A 19,732-nucleotide genomic window follows, 5' to 3' on the forward strand; every position below is an offset into this window, starting at 1 on the left:
TTCCTGGATTTGAGTTTTTTATTGCAAGGCTTGTGAATATCTGAGGTCTAGAATTTTGACCTTTCAGGGCAGTAATAGGAACACTTCTGCCATCAAGTATCACATGCCACTATCCACAGGCTATAAATACTGTATCTCCAGAATTCAAGCCCAATCCTCTTTATCCACAGATGGCGACTGTGTTTCTAGTGTTACTACATTCTGTCTCTAGCCCTACATGTCTCTTTTCAATTCCCACATTCCAGTTATTTTCCAAAACTTTTTGCCTCTGCTCCTTTTACCTGTGTGCCGCATTGGCTTTGGTTCTTTTTTCTTGACACCTTGCAGTCTTTGCTAGATCTTTTCCAGTGTTCATTCATTGTATTTCCTGTTACCGTTTATGGCAGGGGTGGCCAACCTGAGCAGGAGCCAGAATTTACCAAAGTACATTGCCAAAGAGCCACAGTAATATGTCAGCAGTACCCCATCAGTTCCCCCGCACCGGCAGCCCTGCCGATCAATGCCTCCCTCTCCCTCCCCCACCTCCTGATCAGCTGTTTTGTGGCATGCAGGAGGCTCTGGGGGCGGGGAAGGGGAGGAGCAAGGGCACAGCAAACTCAGGGGAGGGGGTGGGAAGGGGTGGAGTGGGGTCAGGGCCTGTGGCAGAACCAGGGGTTGAGCAATGGGCACCCCCTGGCATATTGGAAAGTTGGCGCCTGGAGCCACTGGTTCGCCACCCCTGGTTTATGGTGTCGCTTTTTTGTTTGTTTTAACAGGTATGTATTCAAAAGAGGAAGGAAGGGAATTTACGCTCCTCAAGTCTTCTTCATATGACAGATACGAGGTTGACACTGCCACACGTATTATCTGTCTAGGCTCACCTATCACATAGAGGTAGGGAGGGGAGCATTGAGACTTGGTCCTGTCTACACTTGCAAGTTGCTATGCAGTAAAGCAGATTTCTGCGTAGTAACTCCTGAGGTGTACACACTGCCAAGCCACATACTGTCCAGAAACTACACAGTTGTTGTGCTCTAAAAAAACTACCCCAACGAGAGGCGTAGAGCTTTCTGTGCTTAGGCACCGTGGCGATTACAGCACTGTGATTGGCCTCCGGGAGGTGTCCCACAATGCCTGTTCTCACCTCTCTGATTATTGGTTTGAACTCTACTGCCCTGCCCTCAGTCTGGGAAGAAAGTCCCTGCTTGCAGCTTTTAAAAACAGGCCAGTGTTCTGAAAGATGTGTGCATCATGCACCTCTCCGGACCAGCCTGCATTAATGTCCATGAAATGCCCATGGTGATCCACAAGTGCCTGGAGAACCATTGAGAAATACCCCTTGCGATTAATGTACTCTGTGGCTAGGTGGTCTGGTGCCAGAATTGGAATGTGCATGCCATCTATCGCCCCTCTGCAGTTAAGGAAGCCCATTTGTGCAAAGCCATCCACAATGTCACACACACTGCTCAGAGTCACGGTCTTTCGGAGCAGGATGCGATTAATGGCCCTGCACGCTTGCATCAACATGAGTCCAATGGTCAACTTTCCCACGCCGAACTGGTTAGCAACTGATCGGTAGCAGTCTGGAGTAGCCAGCTTCCACAGTGCAATTGCCGTGCGCTTCTCCAGCGACAGGGCAGCTCTCATTCTCGTGTCCTTGTGCCATAGTGCTGGTGCAAGCTCATCACACAGTCCCATGAATGTGGCTTTCCTCATGCAAAAGTTCTGCAGCCACTGCTCGTCATCCCAGACGTGCAGGACGATGTGATCTCACCACTCAGTGCTTGTTTCCTGAGCCGAAAAGCGGTCTTTCGCTATGGTGAGCACCTCTGTGAATGCCCCAAGCAATCTCGTGTTGTAGCTACTTCATGTGGCGAGATCCACGTTGAACAACTCTTGCATTTGCAGTTTAAGGAATAACTCCACTGCCACTCGTGACGTGTTGGTCAGAGCGAGCAGCATACTGGTCAACAGTTTGGGATCCATTCCTGCAGACCGAAGAAGCAGGATGTGCAGTACACAAACAGTTGAAAGATGATGCCAAATACGGACAGAAGCACAGGGATTGCTGGAATGCGAAGCAATGCATCACGGGGCATTGGGACAGGACCCAGGATGCCCCATGATCCCCTCCACCTTCCTACAACTCTTAGCGGCAGAAGAGGAAGAAGCTATCTCTGTAGGATAGCTGCCCACAGTGCACCGCTCCGAATACAGCTGCAAGTGTGAACACACTATTGCACAGGCAGCTGTCAGAGTGAACACACAACAGCAGTTTTCCTTCTGCGCTCGCTGAGCAGTGCTATAACTGCCAGCACTGTAACTTTGCCACTGTAGACGTGCCCTTAATGATCAGATGTCATTCTGTGCCCTTAAAAAGATTTGGGTAATGCCTTTGATCCTCCTTGAGGCATTCCAAGAAGACTTCTTAAGTCAGCTACAAAGGCTGGTCTGGAATGCTTCCAAGAAGAATTTTTTTTCAAGTATAAACCTGATTCAGTCAGATTGCAAATTGCTGAGACTCCATGCTGGTACTGCCCATGCAAGTCTGAGGTACACACTTAAAAATGTGGCACCGTTTGATTCTTAATGTATGTAAAATGATGTTTTTTCATTAACCCTGACTCTTCTCCTCTCTCTCACCTTTCTTGGACTTGGAAGTCTTTCTTCTGCTCCCATTAGCTATTCCTTCAAACTGCTCCCTTGACATCATTCCCCAGCTGATCTTCTTTGTTCCTATCTTATCCTCCAGGCATGCGTCTCATCCACCACTCTACTCATTTGGCACGTCTTCTTCAGACTTCAAATATACCAGTGTCGAAAACAAACAAGCCTTGCCCTGTCTTCATCTCACCTCCCTCTGGGCCCCCTTGGCCTTCATTTTTCCATTTGGCTAGGATTCCTCTCCCATCTGTTTAGGTGCCCTCTCCAAGTCTTGAAACCTTCTCTGCCAAAGTTGTTAGACCTTTTTGAACACTAAATACAGTCTGTGTTCAAGTGAATGCAGCTTCCATGTGATATATTTTATGCATGTCAAAATATCAAGTATAGGGATGATTTAGATAGGGTGAAAAAAAATAATATAACAAGGAATAATAGGATAAATTTCAGGAAATTTTTTTTAGGCTAAATGTCAGGAGGATTTCCTTACACTGCAAAATTTTTAGGCTGTGGACAAGTTTTCAAAGGGAAATGGTAAAAGGCTCATGGATTCTGACCTTAAAAACATAGACTGAACAGAACACTAAATACACACTTAGGAAGTGAGTCTGTGTCGTCATGGGAATGTTCTAGATGACCTACAGTAATAATAATTAGAGATGGGGGGGAAAGCTATTTACAGGAGTTCTGATTTAAAATCTTTGCAATATTGCCTTTGCAATTGATTTATAATGCCATGATACTGTCTACTTTTAGTAAAGGTAATAACTTGAGTGCTTGAAGTCATGTTGCTTGGAAAAGGCAGAACTTTAAATATTTTAATGGGGACCATAGTGATTGGTTTTCTGTTTAGTTTCTGTGATTTTTGTTTCTTTAATCCTTTTGAAATTTATACTTTGCATCTGAATAAATGGCTCGGTGTGAGATCAGTTGTTTAAAATCATATGAAAACAAATATTAGGCAACGTTAGAGTGGTACTGCCCTACGATATTAATCTTCATAAATAGTTTACAGTTTGAATTTTATTGTGGCAGGAAAAATGTATTCATTGATTATATACGAAATGCCATATCATCAGACATGCAGTTATATGAATGATATGCAACTCTTGTGTGGATTATAGTCCTGAAGTTAAAGGCTAAGTCTCTTCAACTGGCAAATTAGTCAAAATATTCCTATAAAAACGTATTTTTCTGTTCTTCTAAGATGGGGTAGGCAACCTATGGCACTCACACTGTCCGGGTCCTTGCCACCGGTCCAGGGGGCTCTGCATTTTAATTTAATTTTAAAGGAAGCTTCTTAAACATTTTAAAAACCTTATTTACTTTTACATACAACAATAGTTTAGTTATATATTATAGACTTACAGAAAGAGACCTTCTAAAAACGTTAACATGTATTACTGGCACGCGAAACCTTAAATTAGAGTAAATAAATGAAGACTCAGCACACCACTTCTGAAAGGTTGCCAACCCCTGTTCTAAGATATTATTTTTAAAATCAGGAAAAAGTAGTGCTTTAATTCTTACCTCTGCAATTGTACTGGATATCTATATAATTTAGAATTTACTCAATTAGCAGTCTTTTTATCTTTTAAGCTTTGAGGAAATAATTAACTTTTAATTAATTGTTCTATTTTTTTAAAAAGGGAAAAGGTAGTGAAACTATGAAAAGAAAAGAAATTTTGTGTGAAGGGTCTGATTCTGTCCTTAATTCACCTTGTATCTGGGTGTTGCAATGCTTGTGGTATGGGAAATTAATGTTGTGTGTTTAAACACAAACACAAAAATGCCTCAAAGCAAATTTATGGCTGAGCAATACACAGGTTAAAAAAAGGTTAATATAGAAACTGTAAGAATAGCTTTAATTATAGGTAGGTGAATGTTGCTTTTATGCTAATATAGAAAGACCATTACTGTAGACCAGATGAATAAGCCTAGGAAATACGTCCTTGTAAATAGGCAGTATTTAAAATAAGGAAAATATAAGATGTTCAAAATATACTTGGTGGCTTGCCCACTTTTATTAATCGTACTTAGGCTCAGGGTGGATTTTATTTAAATCACTAGTCAGGAAGACTCGATTTAATCATGGATTTCTGCATAAAAGTGCCTTCTTGTCGGTTGTTATAACCTTAATACATATTCTTCACAAATCAAGAGATAGATGTAGGTTTCATTTTTAGAAGGTACACACTCTACATTTTTAAACAGTGATTTATTTTGAAAGCTTTTCAGGATTAGTTTTACAGCTATATCAGAAAGTGAATGGTTTGGTTATTTCATTTACCAAAGGTAAATGAAGCATATATTTATGAAGTCATTGGGAGGTGAACTATCTCCAATTCAATAGGTTAATCATTAATATTTGGAGGATTTTCTTGCCATGCTGTATTAGGAGGAGAACATCACCAGACAGACATTTAAATTGTTTTATTTAACTAAAACAACAACGTTATGTATTCTGGATTTTTTTCTTCAACAGCAAACATAATATTTTAACAAAAGAAGCATATCAATTTTTGAATTTAGTTAAACATTTAAGTTTTTTTAAAATCAGGTTTGTTTTTGTTAAAATTGTTCTTAACTAAAATAGTTAAATGAAATATAGTTGATTTATTTTTTTATATATATATTAGCCAGGTCAACATGAGAAACTTAAAATATTGGCTTCTGCAACTAACTCAGTTGTCTTTACCTTCATTTTCCTGTTTCTTCATAATCTGGAAAAGAAAAATAAGCTTTCCTGCTTTTCAGGTCCAAAACAATTTCTCAGTTTGGAATGAATTAGTCCAAAGGAAGAAAATAGTCTTTCTACACTGGCAGAAGGAGCTACTCCTGTTAAAAGTGAGATTATCACTTCAACGGTCTCTGAATCCAAGTGCTTAAGTGACTTCCACCAGTTCACTGGTGTGAGTTTGTTTTTTTTGTTTTTTTAAAATCTCATCAGCAAACATATATTTCTTGAATGGTTCTTATTCCCAAACTGGGTCTCTCTTACGGCCTGCTGCCATTATAGGTTTTCCCTTCTAGTGAGAGAATGGTATGGTAGATCTCAAATCAGTGAGGGCTACACTCAGAAAGACCTCAAGACTTCAGGAATGTGCTGCTCAAACAGTTTCACTTTTGTTTCTACTGCCTTTCCCTCCCTTCTTACATTTATCTCCAGACTTCTTCTCCTTGTCCAGATCTATTCCGCCCCCAACAATCTTCTATTCATTGAACTTTTTGAAACTTTGCATTTTTAGAGAGAGGTAGGGGTTGACTCTGTGTACACAAATTTGCAGAGGGACAATAGGGTTGAGGTCTGTTATTTCTCACCTCTATATAATAATTATCTTTTAAAGCATTTTTTGCTGTTAACAAACATGTTATCTCTGGAGACACAAATCCACAGTTTGAGAACTGCAAAACTAAGCACCTCTGAGTCCCATTGGGTAGATAGAAAAATTAACCTAAATCTATACAGAAGCCCCTGGAACTCCATAAGGTTGGGTCCATAATCCTTGAACTATTGGAACTCATTTGCAAAACTTTTCTAAAACATTACATGAATATATTGTCTCATAATATAGAATTAGAATTTATACTCCCTATTCCATGATGAGATATCTTTGAGCTATAATGTATCTTTATCTTTAGATAGGTTTTTTCCTCAAAACTTTTTATAAAAAAAAATCAGATTTAAATAAAAAGAAATTTTGTTTTTAAATCATTGATTTTTATACACCCTGCTTAGGCTATGGCTACACAGGAGAGCTTACTTTACCATTGCCAGTATCACCAGTTGTACATTTTATTCTTCAAGGTTTTCGGTCTCGGGTCACCAAATGATAATTTATACTATGCTTGATTGTAATTAGTCATATAATGCATTGTCATTGGGAGTTTTGCTATTGCTTTCAGTGGAGCCAGGATTTATCCTTAAATATTTAACAATTAAAAACAAAACAAAAAAACCCTACATAAATGGGTAGCTATCGAGTATACTTGCTTCTTTCAAACTACATCCAGATATACTAAAAATCTATTTTGTAGTAGCAAAAACTAAGGTTGCAGTACAACTTCTGTTATAAACACTTGTTTTCCCTCATGTTTTCTCAGATTTGTTCTTTTTCTCCCCTTTAACTGAAACTTTCCATGCTGACCCATAGGCCAAAGGAGACTTAAGTTTGAGGGGAAAAATATAGTGTTAGAATAGGGGGCAATTTTTTTTTGCTTTATAAGCATGTGTGACGCAGCAGGACTGTTCTTAATGTTTCCTCTGAATATTGTGGGGGTGCCTCAGTTTCCCCTATACAGTTCTTAAGTATCTAGGTGGTGGGATAAGGGTGTATGATTGTTGCAGAGCCCGAGAGGGCAGGTGTGTGCAGGGGTCTGGACGCAGAGAATGGCCAACACCCTGTTTCCTGGCAGCTGATGGCCTGGCCCTTCCCCCCTGCAAGGTGAGAGCTAAAGGGGTTGGAGAACAAAGGAATCAGGTGCCCTCCTGGCCCGTGAAAGGGACAAAGCCCAGAGGAGGAGGGGCTGGAGAGAGTTTCAGTTGGGGACTGGCTGGGGACATGGAGTGAAGTGCAGATGTGGTTGTCTGGCTCACTGCCCCCCAAAATGGACCCGGCTGAGGGGTCTTGTTCTCTGCACCTATAAGCTCTGTTTTAGACCATGTCCCTGTCGTCTAATAAACCTTCTGTTTTACTGGCTGGCTGAGAGTCTCATCTGACTGCGAAGTTGGGGTGCAGGACCCTCTGGCTTCTCCAGGACCCCGCCTGGGCGGACTCGCTGTGGAACACGCACGGAGGGGCAGAGGATGCTGAATGCTCCGAGGTCAGACCCAGGAAGGTGGAAGCTGTGTGAGCTGTGTGTCCTGAAGACAGACTGCTCACAGAAAGGAGACTTCCCCAGAGTCCTGACTGGCTTTGTAGGGAGCAGTTCCAGAGCATCGCCCGGGGACTCCGTGACAGCATGCATAGCCAAAAAGGCTGAATTTTATAATACTTCCAGCATGGCATATGACTGTTTCTCACTGAGGAATAGAACTTATAAGTTTGAATAAAAAACACCAAAATGAAGTTTTAAGTTATTAAAATTTTGCTTTTATGTGTACAATAAATGTTAGGCTTTATTTGCTGAAGTGCTGTGGGCTTGCCTAAGTCTTCAGTAATACTTCATATAGCGTCAGCTAGCATTATCTTTTCTGTCTTTATAATGGAAATTAAATAAATTAGGGATGTCAAGTAATTAATTGCACTGTTAAACAATAATAGAACACCATTTATTTAAATAATTTTTGTATGTTTTCTACATTTTCAAATGTATTGATTTCAGTTGCAACAAAGAATATAAAGTGTACAGTGTTCACTTTATATTTATTTTTGATTAAGAATATTTGCACTTTTGATTTTAAAAATCAAAAGAAATAGTATTTTTCAGTTCACCTGCCATAAATATAAAGGGAAGGGTAAACACCTTTAAATCCCTCCTGGCCAGAGGAAAAACCCTTTCACCTGTAAAGTCTTAAGAAGCTAAGATAACCTCGCTGGCACCTGACCAAAATGACCAATGAGGAGACAAGATACTTTCAAAGCTGGAGTGGGGGGGAAACAAAGTCTCTGTGTGATGCTCTTGCCGGGACCAGAGCAGGAATGCAGGTCAGAACTCCCGTAAAGAGTTAATAAGCAATCTAGTTAGATATGCGTTAGATTCTGTTTTATTTAAAAAGCTGATAAAATAAGCTGTGCTGAATGGAATGTATATTCTTGTTTTTGTGTCTTTTGTAACTTAAGGTTTTGCCTAGAGGGATTCTCTATGTTTTGAATCTGATTACCCTGTAAGGTATTTACCATCCTGATTTTACAGAGGTGATTCCTTTCCTTTTCCTTTAATTAAAATTTTTCTTTTAAGAACCTGATTTTTTCATTGTTCTTAAGATCCAAGGGTTTGGATCTGTGTTCACCTATGCAAATTGGTGAGGATTTTTATCAAGCCTTCCCCAGGAAAGGGGGTGTAGTGCTTGGGGGGATGTTTTTGGGAGGAGATGTTTCCAAGTGGGCACTTCCCCTGTTCTTTGTGTAACACTTTGGTGGTGGCAGCTTTTACCTAAGCTGGTAAAAATAAGCTGATGGGGTCTTTCATGCAGGTCCCCACATCTGTACCCTAGAGTTCAGAGTGGGGAAGGAACCTTGACATCACCTAAGACAAGTACTGTAGTGCAATCTCTTTATTGTGAAAGTTACAAATGTACATAAGAATGGCCATACTGGGTCAGACCAAAGGTCCATCTAGCCCAGTATCCTGTCTTCCGACAGTGGCCAATGCCAGGTGGCCCAGAGGGAATGAACAGAACAGGTAATCATCAAGTGAGCCATCCCCTGTCACCCATTCCCAGCTTCTGGCAAACAGACTAGGGACAACATCCCTGCCTATCCTGGCTAATAACCATTGATGGACTTATTCTCCATGAATTTATCTAGTTCTTTTTTGAACCCTGTTATAGTCTTGGCCTTCACAACATCCTCGGGCAAGGAGTTCCACAGGTTGACTGTGTGTTGTATGAAAAAACACATCCTTTTGTTTGTTTTGAACCTGCTGCCTATTAATTTCATTTGGTGGCCCCTGTTCTTGTGTTATGAGAAGAAGTAAATAACATTTCCTTATTTACTTTCTCCACACCAGTCATGATTTATAGACCTCTGTCATATCCCCCCTTAGTCCAAGCTGAAAAGTCCCAGTCTTTGTAATTTCTCCTCATATGGAAGCTGTCCCATACCCTGAATCATTTTTGTTGCCCTTCTCTGTAAGTTTTCCAGTTCTAATATATCTCTTTTGAGATGGAGCAACCAGAACTGCATGGAGTATTCAAGATGTGGGTGTACAATGGATTTATATAGTGGCATTATGATATTTACTCTTTTATCTATACTTTTCCTAATGGTTCCTAACATTCTGTTAGCTTTTTTGACTGCTGCTGCATATTGAGTGGATGTTTTCAGAGAACTATCCACAATAACTCCAAGATCTCTTTCTTGAGTGGTAACAGCTAATTCAGACTCCATCATTTTGTACATACCGTTGTGATTAGGTTTTCCAATGTGTGTTATTTTCATGTATTGACATTGAATTTCATCTGCCATTTTGTTACCCAGTCATCCATTTTGAGAGATCCTTCTGGAGCTCTTTGCAGTCTCTCAAGTATCTTGACTAGTTTTGTATCCTCTGCAGATTTTGCCACCTCACTGTTTACCCCCTTTTCCAGATTATTTATGAATGTTAAATAGGACTGGGCCCAGAACAGACCCCTGGGGGACACCACTCTTTACCTCTCTCCATTCTGAAAACTGACCATTTATTCCTACCCTTTGTTTCTTATCTTTTAACCGGTTAACAATCCATGAGAGTACCTTCCCTCTTATCCCATGACTGCTTACTTTGCTTAAGAACCTTTGGTGAGGGACCTTGTCAAAGGCTTTCTGAAAATCTAAATACACTAAATCCACTGGATCCCCCTTGTCCACATGCTTGTTGACCCCCTCAAAGAATTCTAGTAGATTTGTGAGGCATGATTTCCCTTTACAAAAAACATGTTGACTGTTCTCCAACAAATTATGTTCATCTACGTGTCTGACAATTTTGTTCTTTACTATAGTTTAAACCATTTTTCCCGGTACTGAAGTCAGGGTTACAACAAATAAACTGCATTCAAAAATAAAACAATGTAAAATGTTAGCGCCTGCAAGTCCACTCAGTCCTACTTCTTGTTCAGCCAGTTGCTCAGACAAACAACTTTGTTTACATTTGCAGGAGATAATGCTGCCCTCTTCTTGTTTACAATGTCACCAGAAAGTGAGAATAGGCGTTCTCATGGCACTATTGTAGCCAGCGTCGCAAGATATTTACACGCCAGATGTGCTAAAGATTCATATGTCCTTTCATACTTCAATCCCCATTCCAGGGGACATGTGTCCATGCTGGTGACTGGTTCTGCTCGATAACAATTCAAAGCCATACAGATCACTGCATGTTCATTTTCATCATCTGAGTCAGATGCCACCAGCAGAAGGTTGATTTTCTTTTTTGGTGGTTCGGGTTCTGTAGTTTCCACATTAAGTGTTGCTCTTTGCTGTAGAAAAAATGTTTGCTCCTGCTGGGACTTTTAAAAACTACTGTTCTGTGAGTAACTCAATTTGAGAGAAAATAAGAGCTGAGGTTCTCAAGAGACTGAGCTACATTCACAAAAATACTTTTGGTGGGTCACATAAACTAATAACTTCCAAGCAAGATGCTTAGTGTGTCATGATGTATACTGCATAAAGTGTTTTGTTGCTCTACACTTCTTTTCCTTCAATTTATTCACCTTATTGTATTGTGAGTTATAAAGCATCATGCCAAATAGACTTCCTTGCTGAGCTTTGAACCTTTTTGTTGTTGTTTTTGCACATTTGCAGAACAATAAAAATAAGTGATGGATAAAATAGAAATAGCATTCACATTACATTACTCTTATGAAAGCTGTCAGTGCAAGAGTCTAAACTTCGAACAGTCACCTGAAATTACCAGTGTCACCCTCAAGACCTTGGTTTTTGTGTTACCTAAATTGTTGTCACATCAAACATCAAAAGTGTAACTCAGAATTCACTTTCAATAAATATAGGAGCTTTTTAGAGATTAAAAAAAAAAAAGGTGGCCACTCCATTTCACCTACAACTTAGTGGAGTAAATCAGCACTATTCCTTTGCTTGGTTCATATCTTTTGATTCACTGCTTATGAATCCTGGTCCGCTCCACTGATTTTACTGGAGGTATCTAATGTTTTGTTCAGGACAAGTTAGGTGAGAAAAGGGCTTATCCACCATATTATTGCCTGGTGTGTGTCTGTCTCTGCAGGGCAGCCTGGCAGGCTTTCCCTTTAAATTTAATTTTTTTTCCTTGAAGAAATACCCACACATTTTTCTCCCCTTTTTTATTTTACTTCTGTGGTCCCCTCCCTTTGGTGAACAGTGATGGCATTGGTGAATTAGGCTGGCTTCTTTCCTTCTGCAGTCTCCCCAGTTCCTAAGCCCACACAGCCTAGTGGCAGTCATCCCAGAGAACTTCAAGTGACTCCCTTATAACTGCCAAAATCTCCTTCAAAGTAAAAAAATAAAATAAACATAGCTGGGGTTGATTCTCTGCACCCATTCTCACAGAATTAATTAACAGGGTTGACTAATCAAAATGCTACAAGAAAAATACAAAGAAGGCAGTATAGCCATCTTCAATATGACACCTCAGATTCTACATCACTCAAGGAAGGAGATTTGTTAGAATCTGACTCTGAAGAATCAGATTCCCTCAGAGAACAGCCTATTTCCTCATGAATATTTTAAAACCGCTGTAAGGAGACACTGATCTTAGTTGTACCTCCAGAATAAATCAAGCAGAAATTCAGTCTCTTTATAGGGGAAATATTTTCCCTCCAGCTCAAAAACTGAAACTTATTTCCCATCAGTGCAATTGTTGAGGAACTGATCGGTTCAGAATGAAAATAGCCATTGAAAGAGAAGTGCCTTAATAGACATCTCATGAAATATAAATTCCAGGACAAAAAAACCCTACCTACTGTTTGGTGCAGATACCAGGGATGTGGCTGTGACTGCTGAGGCAAAATAAATGGTCATGCCCATTGAAAGATTCTTCCCCTTCCCCACTGAGAAAGAGGACAGGAAAATAGAAATCTCATTGTGTAGGAATAATTAAGCCACAGGTGAATCTCTTCTGTCTGGCCATCTATTTTGCTTGAATATATCTAACATGGTTTAGAGGACTGCTCCCACTGAAAGACAAAGAGGCAGGAAGGTTATCCAAAGTTATTTCCATCTCTTTTTTACTATACAGAAAAGGTCTGGAGTGATCAGGCCCTTGTTGGACATCAAAGATCCTCAAGTACAGGGGATTCCAAATGGCGACTTTCACACTGAGTACTTACCAAAAGTGATTTTCTCATTCCAGTTGGGTGCATGGATGTGTCTCAAGATTTGCCGTCTCTCACTCATATTATCATTAGAGGCCCTATATTTTGACCAGTCACTCATTACCAAACTTTGCTCCGTAGAATGTGAATGTAATGCATTCCAGGATCACTTGCTCATTTGGCATATGAATGAGAACCACAGAGAGAGCGTTCAGAACACTGCAGGAACAAGGATTTTTCATCAATAATTAGAAAAGCCTCCTACTTTCCACTCAATTCTACAGCTGGGAGTAATCATTTATACTTCCAAAGGCATCACATATCTCTTAGCAACCAGTCTGACAAATTAAAGTCTGTAATCTCAAAGATCCACTTTGGAAATACTTGTGGTTTCTTGTTGGTACTATGTTAACCGTATACAGTGTATTGTATATCATATTGATATGAAATTTAAGAATGTGTGTTCTTATATTTGAAGCCCTAAAATGGTTTAGGTCTTGACTATTTGAGACCTTCTGCCTCTCTAATGTACCCATGTCTGTTAGTCATGTGAGGTGCTTCCTGGGATGGGAGGGGGTTACTGGGGATTTGTGGGGCTGAGGAGGCCTTCGCAGTGTGATTGTGATTAAGCACCATATGTGTTGAATACAATAGTTGTGTGTTAATTTTGTTGCACCAATAAAGTGGAAACCAACTGGAAGCATGGAGTAGTGCTTGATTTTGATAAGTTGCTGTGTCTGTGGTATTTAAACAGTTACACAATTTTAAGGGCTTGAGAGAGACAGTAATAAATTGAAACAAATGAAGTTACTTTGCTATTTGGCCATTTAATAATTGGCACTCTAGTGGCACTATGGGCCAGATTGTCAAAATACAAGTATTCGGTATTCATGCAAACAAACTCTGTTGCATGCACTTAACCCACGATTTATGCATATAGATAAATGATTAAGCACATGCAAAACTGTGCATACTGAAAATCTGACCCATACTGTTTAGGATTTTGCATTACTTTATGTGCAGTAGATGTTATGTGCTGTGTGTATGCTGTCTGATGTAGACGAGGCAAGTGTATAATTGTTGTTGGTACATGTACCTATACAATTTGGAAGGAAGACATTTTAACCAGATCTGCTCCTTTAGAATTAATTGTAGATAAATAGCAATGGAGAGCAGCATTTTCCATATAAAATCCTCATGGTAGTTGGGGGGAAGGTATTAGGGAAGGAATCATAATTAGATCTGAAAAAAAGATTTTCAGATACTAGAAATTAGAAATAATTTGTTAAAATTCAGAAGTAAATGAATTATTAGGGGATCTATTTTTAGGTTTCAATGAGAAATCACCTGTTTTTCTCTCATGACTTGCTGCCATGTTACCTAGGCTGTTTGATGACATGACATTCTGGGCTAATTACAAGGCCAGTGATTCACATTTTCAATGCTGGCTGTCAAGCAGTCTCTTAAATAAGACTGGGTATTGTGGATAAACAACTAACACAACAAAGGGGCCATTCTAATTCCTGCCACTGCAGCCACCGGAGGAGATGATGGCCCTTGCAGTTTTGTTTGTAAACATTTTTTAAAAAAATTTAGTGTACAATTTAATGAAACATACTGGATTATGTATATAAGATGCAACTGTTGATGCATATCTCTTAGATTTTTTTCTTTCAATAAACATCTTGAAGAAATTACCTTAAACAAAAACTCTAAACATGTCATCCCTCTATGCTCTTCCAGGCTGCATGTAAATCTAAAAATAGAAATTTCAGTCTGAAACCCACCAAATTGCTATTGTGTTATTTTATCCATTTCAAAACACAAGAAAACAAAAAAAAAAATACCCCAAACCCTGAATTCAACCAAGATCAAACCCTAAAATCAGTTTTTGAAAATTTAGTAATAGTATTTACCTACATGAAAAAAACCTCATTGTTTTCTATGTCTTATTTGCATCCAACCCAATAGATGCAAACATACCAAAGCAGTCTGGAAAAAGTTTAACTCTGCATATTTGTTATCTCAGTGCATTTTTGCATTTCATTGCCAAAATAAAGAAAATGAAGATTTGAGTACCTTGAAATGTATATAACCATGTCTGTCTTTGTTTTGTACCGAACATGCTGAGTGTGCTGATGGCATTCAATAAACTATAAATATTATAAACTAATTGTCATCCTCATATTCCAGGAATTGTCAAGTTGTGGGTGGAATAAGAAAGAGAAGTACAGTTCTGCACCAAATGCAGTTGCCTTCACAAGAAGATTCAACCATGTGAGTTATTATAATAATGGCAACATGATTGTATGTATCAGTGTTAAAAATCATCCAAGTGGAATGTTTAATCTATATATTTTTGTCATTCACTGCCAAATATTTGGGGATTGACATGCCTGTGATGTAAACGGCTTGCTTAGGTGCAACAGTGTGATTACTGTAGAGCAAGTCAACCTTGCAATAATTCACATTTGCTTTTTAGTCCTGCTTGTTTCTATTAAGCTTTTTTGTTAAATAACAAATTTTGATGAATAAGATAAGGAAAAGATATTAAGTAGGTTTTCCCACAGATGTTTGCTGTACATTTCCTTTCATAAGGTGGTCTGGATGAAGGGTTTAATGTAAAATGGGTTCCTGATGCAATAGAAACATTTTCCCATTTATAGGAATATTTACTGTCTTTGATTTGTGTAGCAGTTCTTGTCCCAAAAAACGTGGTGTTGAATTCCATCAGAATGGTTACATTTTTACTGTGCTTCTGAGAAGACTGTTGAAAATGTAGATAGATGGTTATATACCGCTGTTAATCCCAAATTATGAAAGGCAGTGGAAATCTGACCACTAAATGCAGTTGGCTAAAGCTTGTTACAAATCGCAAACAGCCTGTCTGATTGTGCTAAACTGAATTGCCAGTGAGTCTCCTGTTCGACATAATTTATCAGCCAGACTGACCTGAAGAAGAGCTCTGTGTAGCTCAAAAAACTTGTCTTTCACTAACAGAAGTTGGTCCAGTGAAACATATTACCTCATCCACCTTGTCTCAGCCAAAATGTCTCCATTTGCTCAAGCTTATGAAAGTCAGTTTGTCTTCTTTATTCAGTTTTTATTTGAAAATGCAACTTTTTATGTAAGTCCCTGATATCATGTTAAATAATTTAGTTGTCTGAACAATTACTTGAAATTAGGACCGTCAGACGATTTAAAAAAAAATCATGATTAATCGTGCAATTAATCACACTGTTTAAACAATAGAATACCATTTATTTAAATATTTTTAGATGTTTTCTACGTTTTCAAATGTATTGATTTCAATTACAGCACAGAATACTAAGTGTACAATGTGCACTTTGCATTTATTTTTGGTTACAAGTATTTGCATTGTAAAAAAACAAAAGAAATAGTATTTTTCAGTTCACCTAATACAAGTACTATAGCACAACCTTTTTATCATGAAAGTTGAAATCACAAATGTACAAAAATACCTACATTCAAAAATAAAACAATGTAAAATTTTAGAGCCTGCAAGTCCACTTAGTCCTACTTCTTGTTCAGCCAATTGCACACACAAACAAGTTTGTTTACCTTTGCAGGAGATAATGCTGCCCTCTTCTTGTTTACAATGTCACCTGAAAGTGACAACAGGCGTTCGCATGACACTGTTGTAGCCAGCGTCGCAAGATATTTACGTGCAAGATTCACTAAAGATTCATATGTTTCTTCATGCTTCAACCACCGTTCCAGGGGACATGCTGATGACTGGTTCTGCTCAATAACTATCCAAAACAGTGCAGACCGACGCATGTTCATATTCATCATCTGAGTCTGATGCCACCAGCAGAAGGTTGATTTTCTTTTTTGGTGGTTCGGGTTCTGTAGTTTCCAAATCAGAGTGTTGTTCTTTTAAGACTTCTGAAAGCAAGCTTCACACCTCGTCCCTCTCAGATTTTGGACGGCACTTCAGATTCTTAAACCTTGGGTCAAGTGCTTTAGCTATCTTTAGAAATCTCACATTGGTACCTTCTTTGCGTTTTGTGAAACCCTCAGTGAAAGTGTTTTTAAAATGAACAGCATGTGCTGGGTCATCATCCAAGATTGCTATAACATGAAATATATGGCAAAGTGTGAGTAAAACAGAACAGGAGACATAAAATTCTCTCCCCAAGGAGTTCAGTCACAAATTTAATTTACGCATTATTTTTTAATGAGTGTCATCAGCATGGAAGCATGTCCTCTGGAATGGTGGCCAAAGCATGAAGGGGCATTAGCGTATCTGGCACATAAATACCTTGCAATGCCCGCTACAAAAGTGCCATGCAAATGTCTGTTCTCACTTTCTGATGACATTGTAAATAAGAAGCAGGTAGCAATATCTCCTGTAAATGTAACAAACTTGTTTGTCTTAGCAATTAGCTGAACAAGAAGTAGGACTGAGTGGACATGTAGGCTCTGAAGTTTTACATTGTTTGGTTTTTGAGTGCAGTTATATAACAACAACAAAAATCTACATTTGTAAGTTGCACTTTCACGACAGAGATTGCACTACAGTACTTGTATGATGTGAATTGAAAAATACTTTTGTTTATCATTTTAACAGTGCAAATATTTGTAATAAAAAATAATACACACTTTGATTTCAATTACAACACACAATACAATATATACAAAAATGTAGAAAAACATCCAAAGTATTTACTAAATTTCAATTGCTATTCTGTTATTTAACAGTGCAATTAAAGCTGCTATTAATCTTGATTAATTTTTTTGAGTTAATCATGTGAGTTAACTGTGAATAATCGACAGCCCTACTTTAAATAGCTATATCTCTGGACCCCTTGGAACTCTATTATTATGTAACTTTTTTTAATAATGCCATACTTCTGTATATCAGATGCAGTAATTCTCCCCTCTGTTGGAGTCTCTCAGGGTTCATTAAATTCACTCCCTCCCTCGATGTGGAGAAAAATATGCAACAGCTTTTTGTCTCCTCCGCGCCCCCCCCCCATTATGAATTCCATGAACTGGGTTTTAGACAAAACAAAAACAAGTTTATTAACTACAAAATATAGATTTTAAGTGATTATAAGGGATTACCCACAAATAAAACAAAACACAATTTAAGATTAATATACTAAAGAAATTGGTTACAAATAGCAAATTCTCACTCTAAATGATGTTTTAGGCAGATTGCAGAGACTTGCTTGCAGCTTAAAACTCCAGCTATTCCTTTCACCTATCCCAAACAACCTCTATCCTGGGCTCAGCCCTTCTTCTCACGACCCCTCTCAGCTCAGTCTCTATTTCTCAGGTGTTTCCAGCAGCCTTATTTCTTGGTCTGGGAGTTAGTGAAGAATAAACCACGATGATGTCACTCTGATATCATGCTTATGTGACTCCCCTGCCTTAAATAGTTTTTGCATATGGTGAGAATCCTTTGTTTCCAAGTTTGATCCCCACCCCCGGTCAGTGGAAAAACGCTGATATTCTAAGATGGATTCCAGTACCAGATGACTTGGTCACATGTCTCTGTTGGGCCATAGCAGCCATGACTCGGAGGCTGTTTGCAGCGTCCCCAGGAACCCAAGAAGGTGGGAGATTAGCATCTTCAAAGACCTATTGCTCTCTCTAATGGCTCTTTCTCACAGTGAGCCATCTAGACTGATTGCATTCTGTCTGGTGGGTGTTCCCCTGGTGTAAACCCACTTGTAATATTCCTAACTTCAGATATAGAAATGATACATGCATACAAATAGGATAATCATATTTAGTAAATCACAACCTTTCCAGTGATCTCACATGTCTTATGTTGCACAAAATACATCATAATCATGCCATACTCATATCATAACAATATCTCTATGAAGGATACGGGGGCGTGCACAGGCAGCTCTATGTCAACTTAACTTTTGTTGACCAAACTTTGCAGTGTAAACATAGTGTAAAGTTCTCTGATGAATTTCAGTCTACTGCACATAATCATTGTTGCTTCCAAAATACTATCAGCAGACCAATACTGCTGAAAAGCATCTGTAAGTGATTTAATACTCCCTTCCCTGCCAAAATATGAAAGCTGGCCATGACTTCCTTTTGAAGGCTTGGGGCAACCTGGAACTGGGGTACAGCTGAGCCCTCTATCTTACCAACCAGGGCTCCCTCTCACACTCTGATAATGTGACAAACTGCAAACCCCTCCAGGACTTGCACTCCCACAAACATTCACAGGCATGGACACACCCAGCTGAGTTACGTGAATGCTTTTACGAGCCATCCATGAACCAACAATAGAGAGACTCCAGCCAGTGCCACCCCAGTCTAGGACTCCAGAGCTGTACCATCTTGCCTTGATCAGAAGCCTGATCAGTGTAAATTCATTACCCAGTCCACCCCTCCCTCAATGCGGAGAGGACAATGCACCAGCCCCTGTGCCTGAGCAGATTTTTCTTTACACTTCAAGCAACACACTGTTTTAGGTAAAAAATATAAAACAGATTTATTAACTACAGAAAGGTAGATTTTAAGTGATTATAAATAATAGCACACAGATCAAAGTTGATTACCGAAGAAATAAAAATAAGAAAGCATTCTGAGTTCTATAGGCTGGACAGGATTTGAAACTCACCCTGATAGACAATACAAGCAGGTCACAGATCTTCCACACACAGGCTAGAAATCCCTTCAGCCTGGGACCACCTCCACAGTTCAGTCTTTGTTCTCCAAACGTGTTTTCAGGTGTCGAGTTGTGGGGGGAGTGAGAACAAATGTCAATTCCCCCTTTCATATTTTCTTCCCGCTTGCTGGAAAGATCTTTTGCTGTGATGTGAGTCAAACAGCTTCCATTGTGCACGTGCTATCTCTGTTCCTGAGGTAATCCTTGTGGGTATGTGTATTCCCTTTAATGAGCCATCAGTGCTGTCTGGCATCTTCATTGTTGTACGTAAAAGGCTGGTTGTGGGTGTTCCCATCCTCACAACATACGTAACTTCATATACGATAGCACATACAATCCAACAGGATATTAATGTTTAACAGATTAAGACTTTTAAAATGATACCTCACAAGGCATATTTTCTACAAACACTTCATAATTATATCACCATGGTAAATATGGGGGTGGTAGTGTGTTGCTTTTGGGTACAATGTGTCACAATT

At 39.1% G+C, this 19,732-nt stretch overlaps 1 protein-coding gene across 7 annotated transcripts in view; it reads left to right on the forward strand.

Annotated features, from left to right (window-relative positions):
• The window catches only part of RALGPS2 (Ral GEF with PH domain and SH3 binding motif 2), a 279,019-nt gene that overhangs the window by 87,867 nt on the left and 171,420 nt on the right, over positions 1-19,732 (forward strand). For all 7 annotated transcript variants that reach the window (XM_073356496.1, XM_073356498.1, XM_073356497.1 and 4 more), the window contains one exon: positions 14,780-14,863. In XM_073356496.1, coding sequence (XP_073212597.1) covers positions 14,780-14,863 — 84 coding nt within the window. The remainder of the gene's footprint in view (positions 1-14,779; positions 14,864-19,732) is intronic.

This window comes from Lepidochelys kempii, chromosome 8 (genome assembly GCF_965140265.1).
Source record: "Lepidochelys kempii isolate rLepKem1 chromosome 8, rLepKem1.hap2, whole genome shotgun sequence".
Lineage (NCBI taxonomy): Eukaryota > Metazoa > Chordata > Testudines > Cheloniidae > Lepidochelys > Lepidochelys kempii.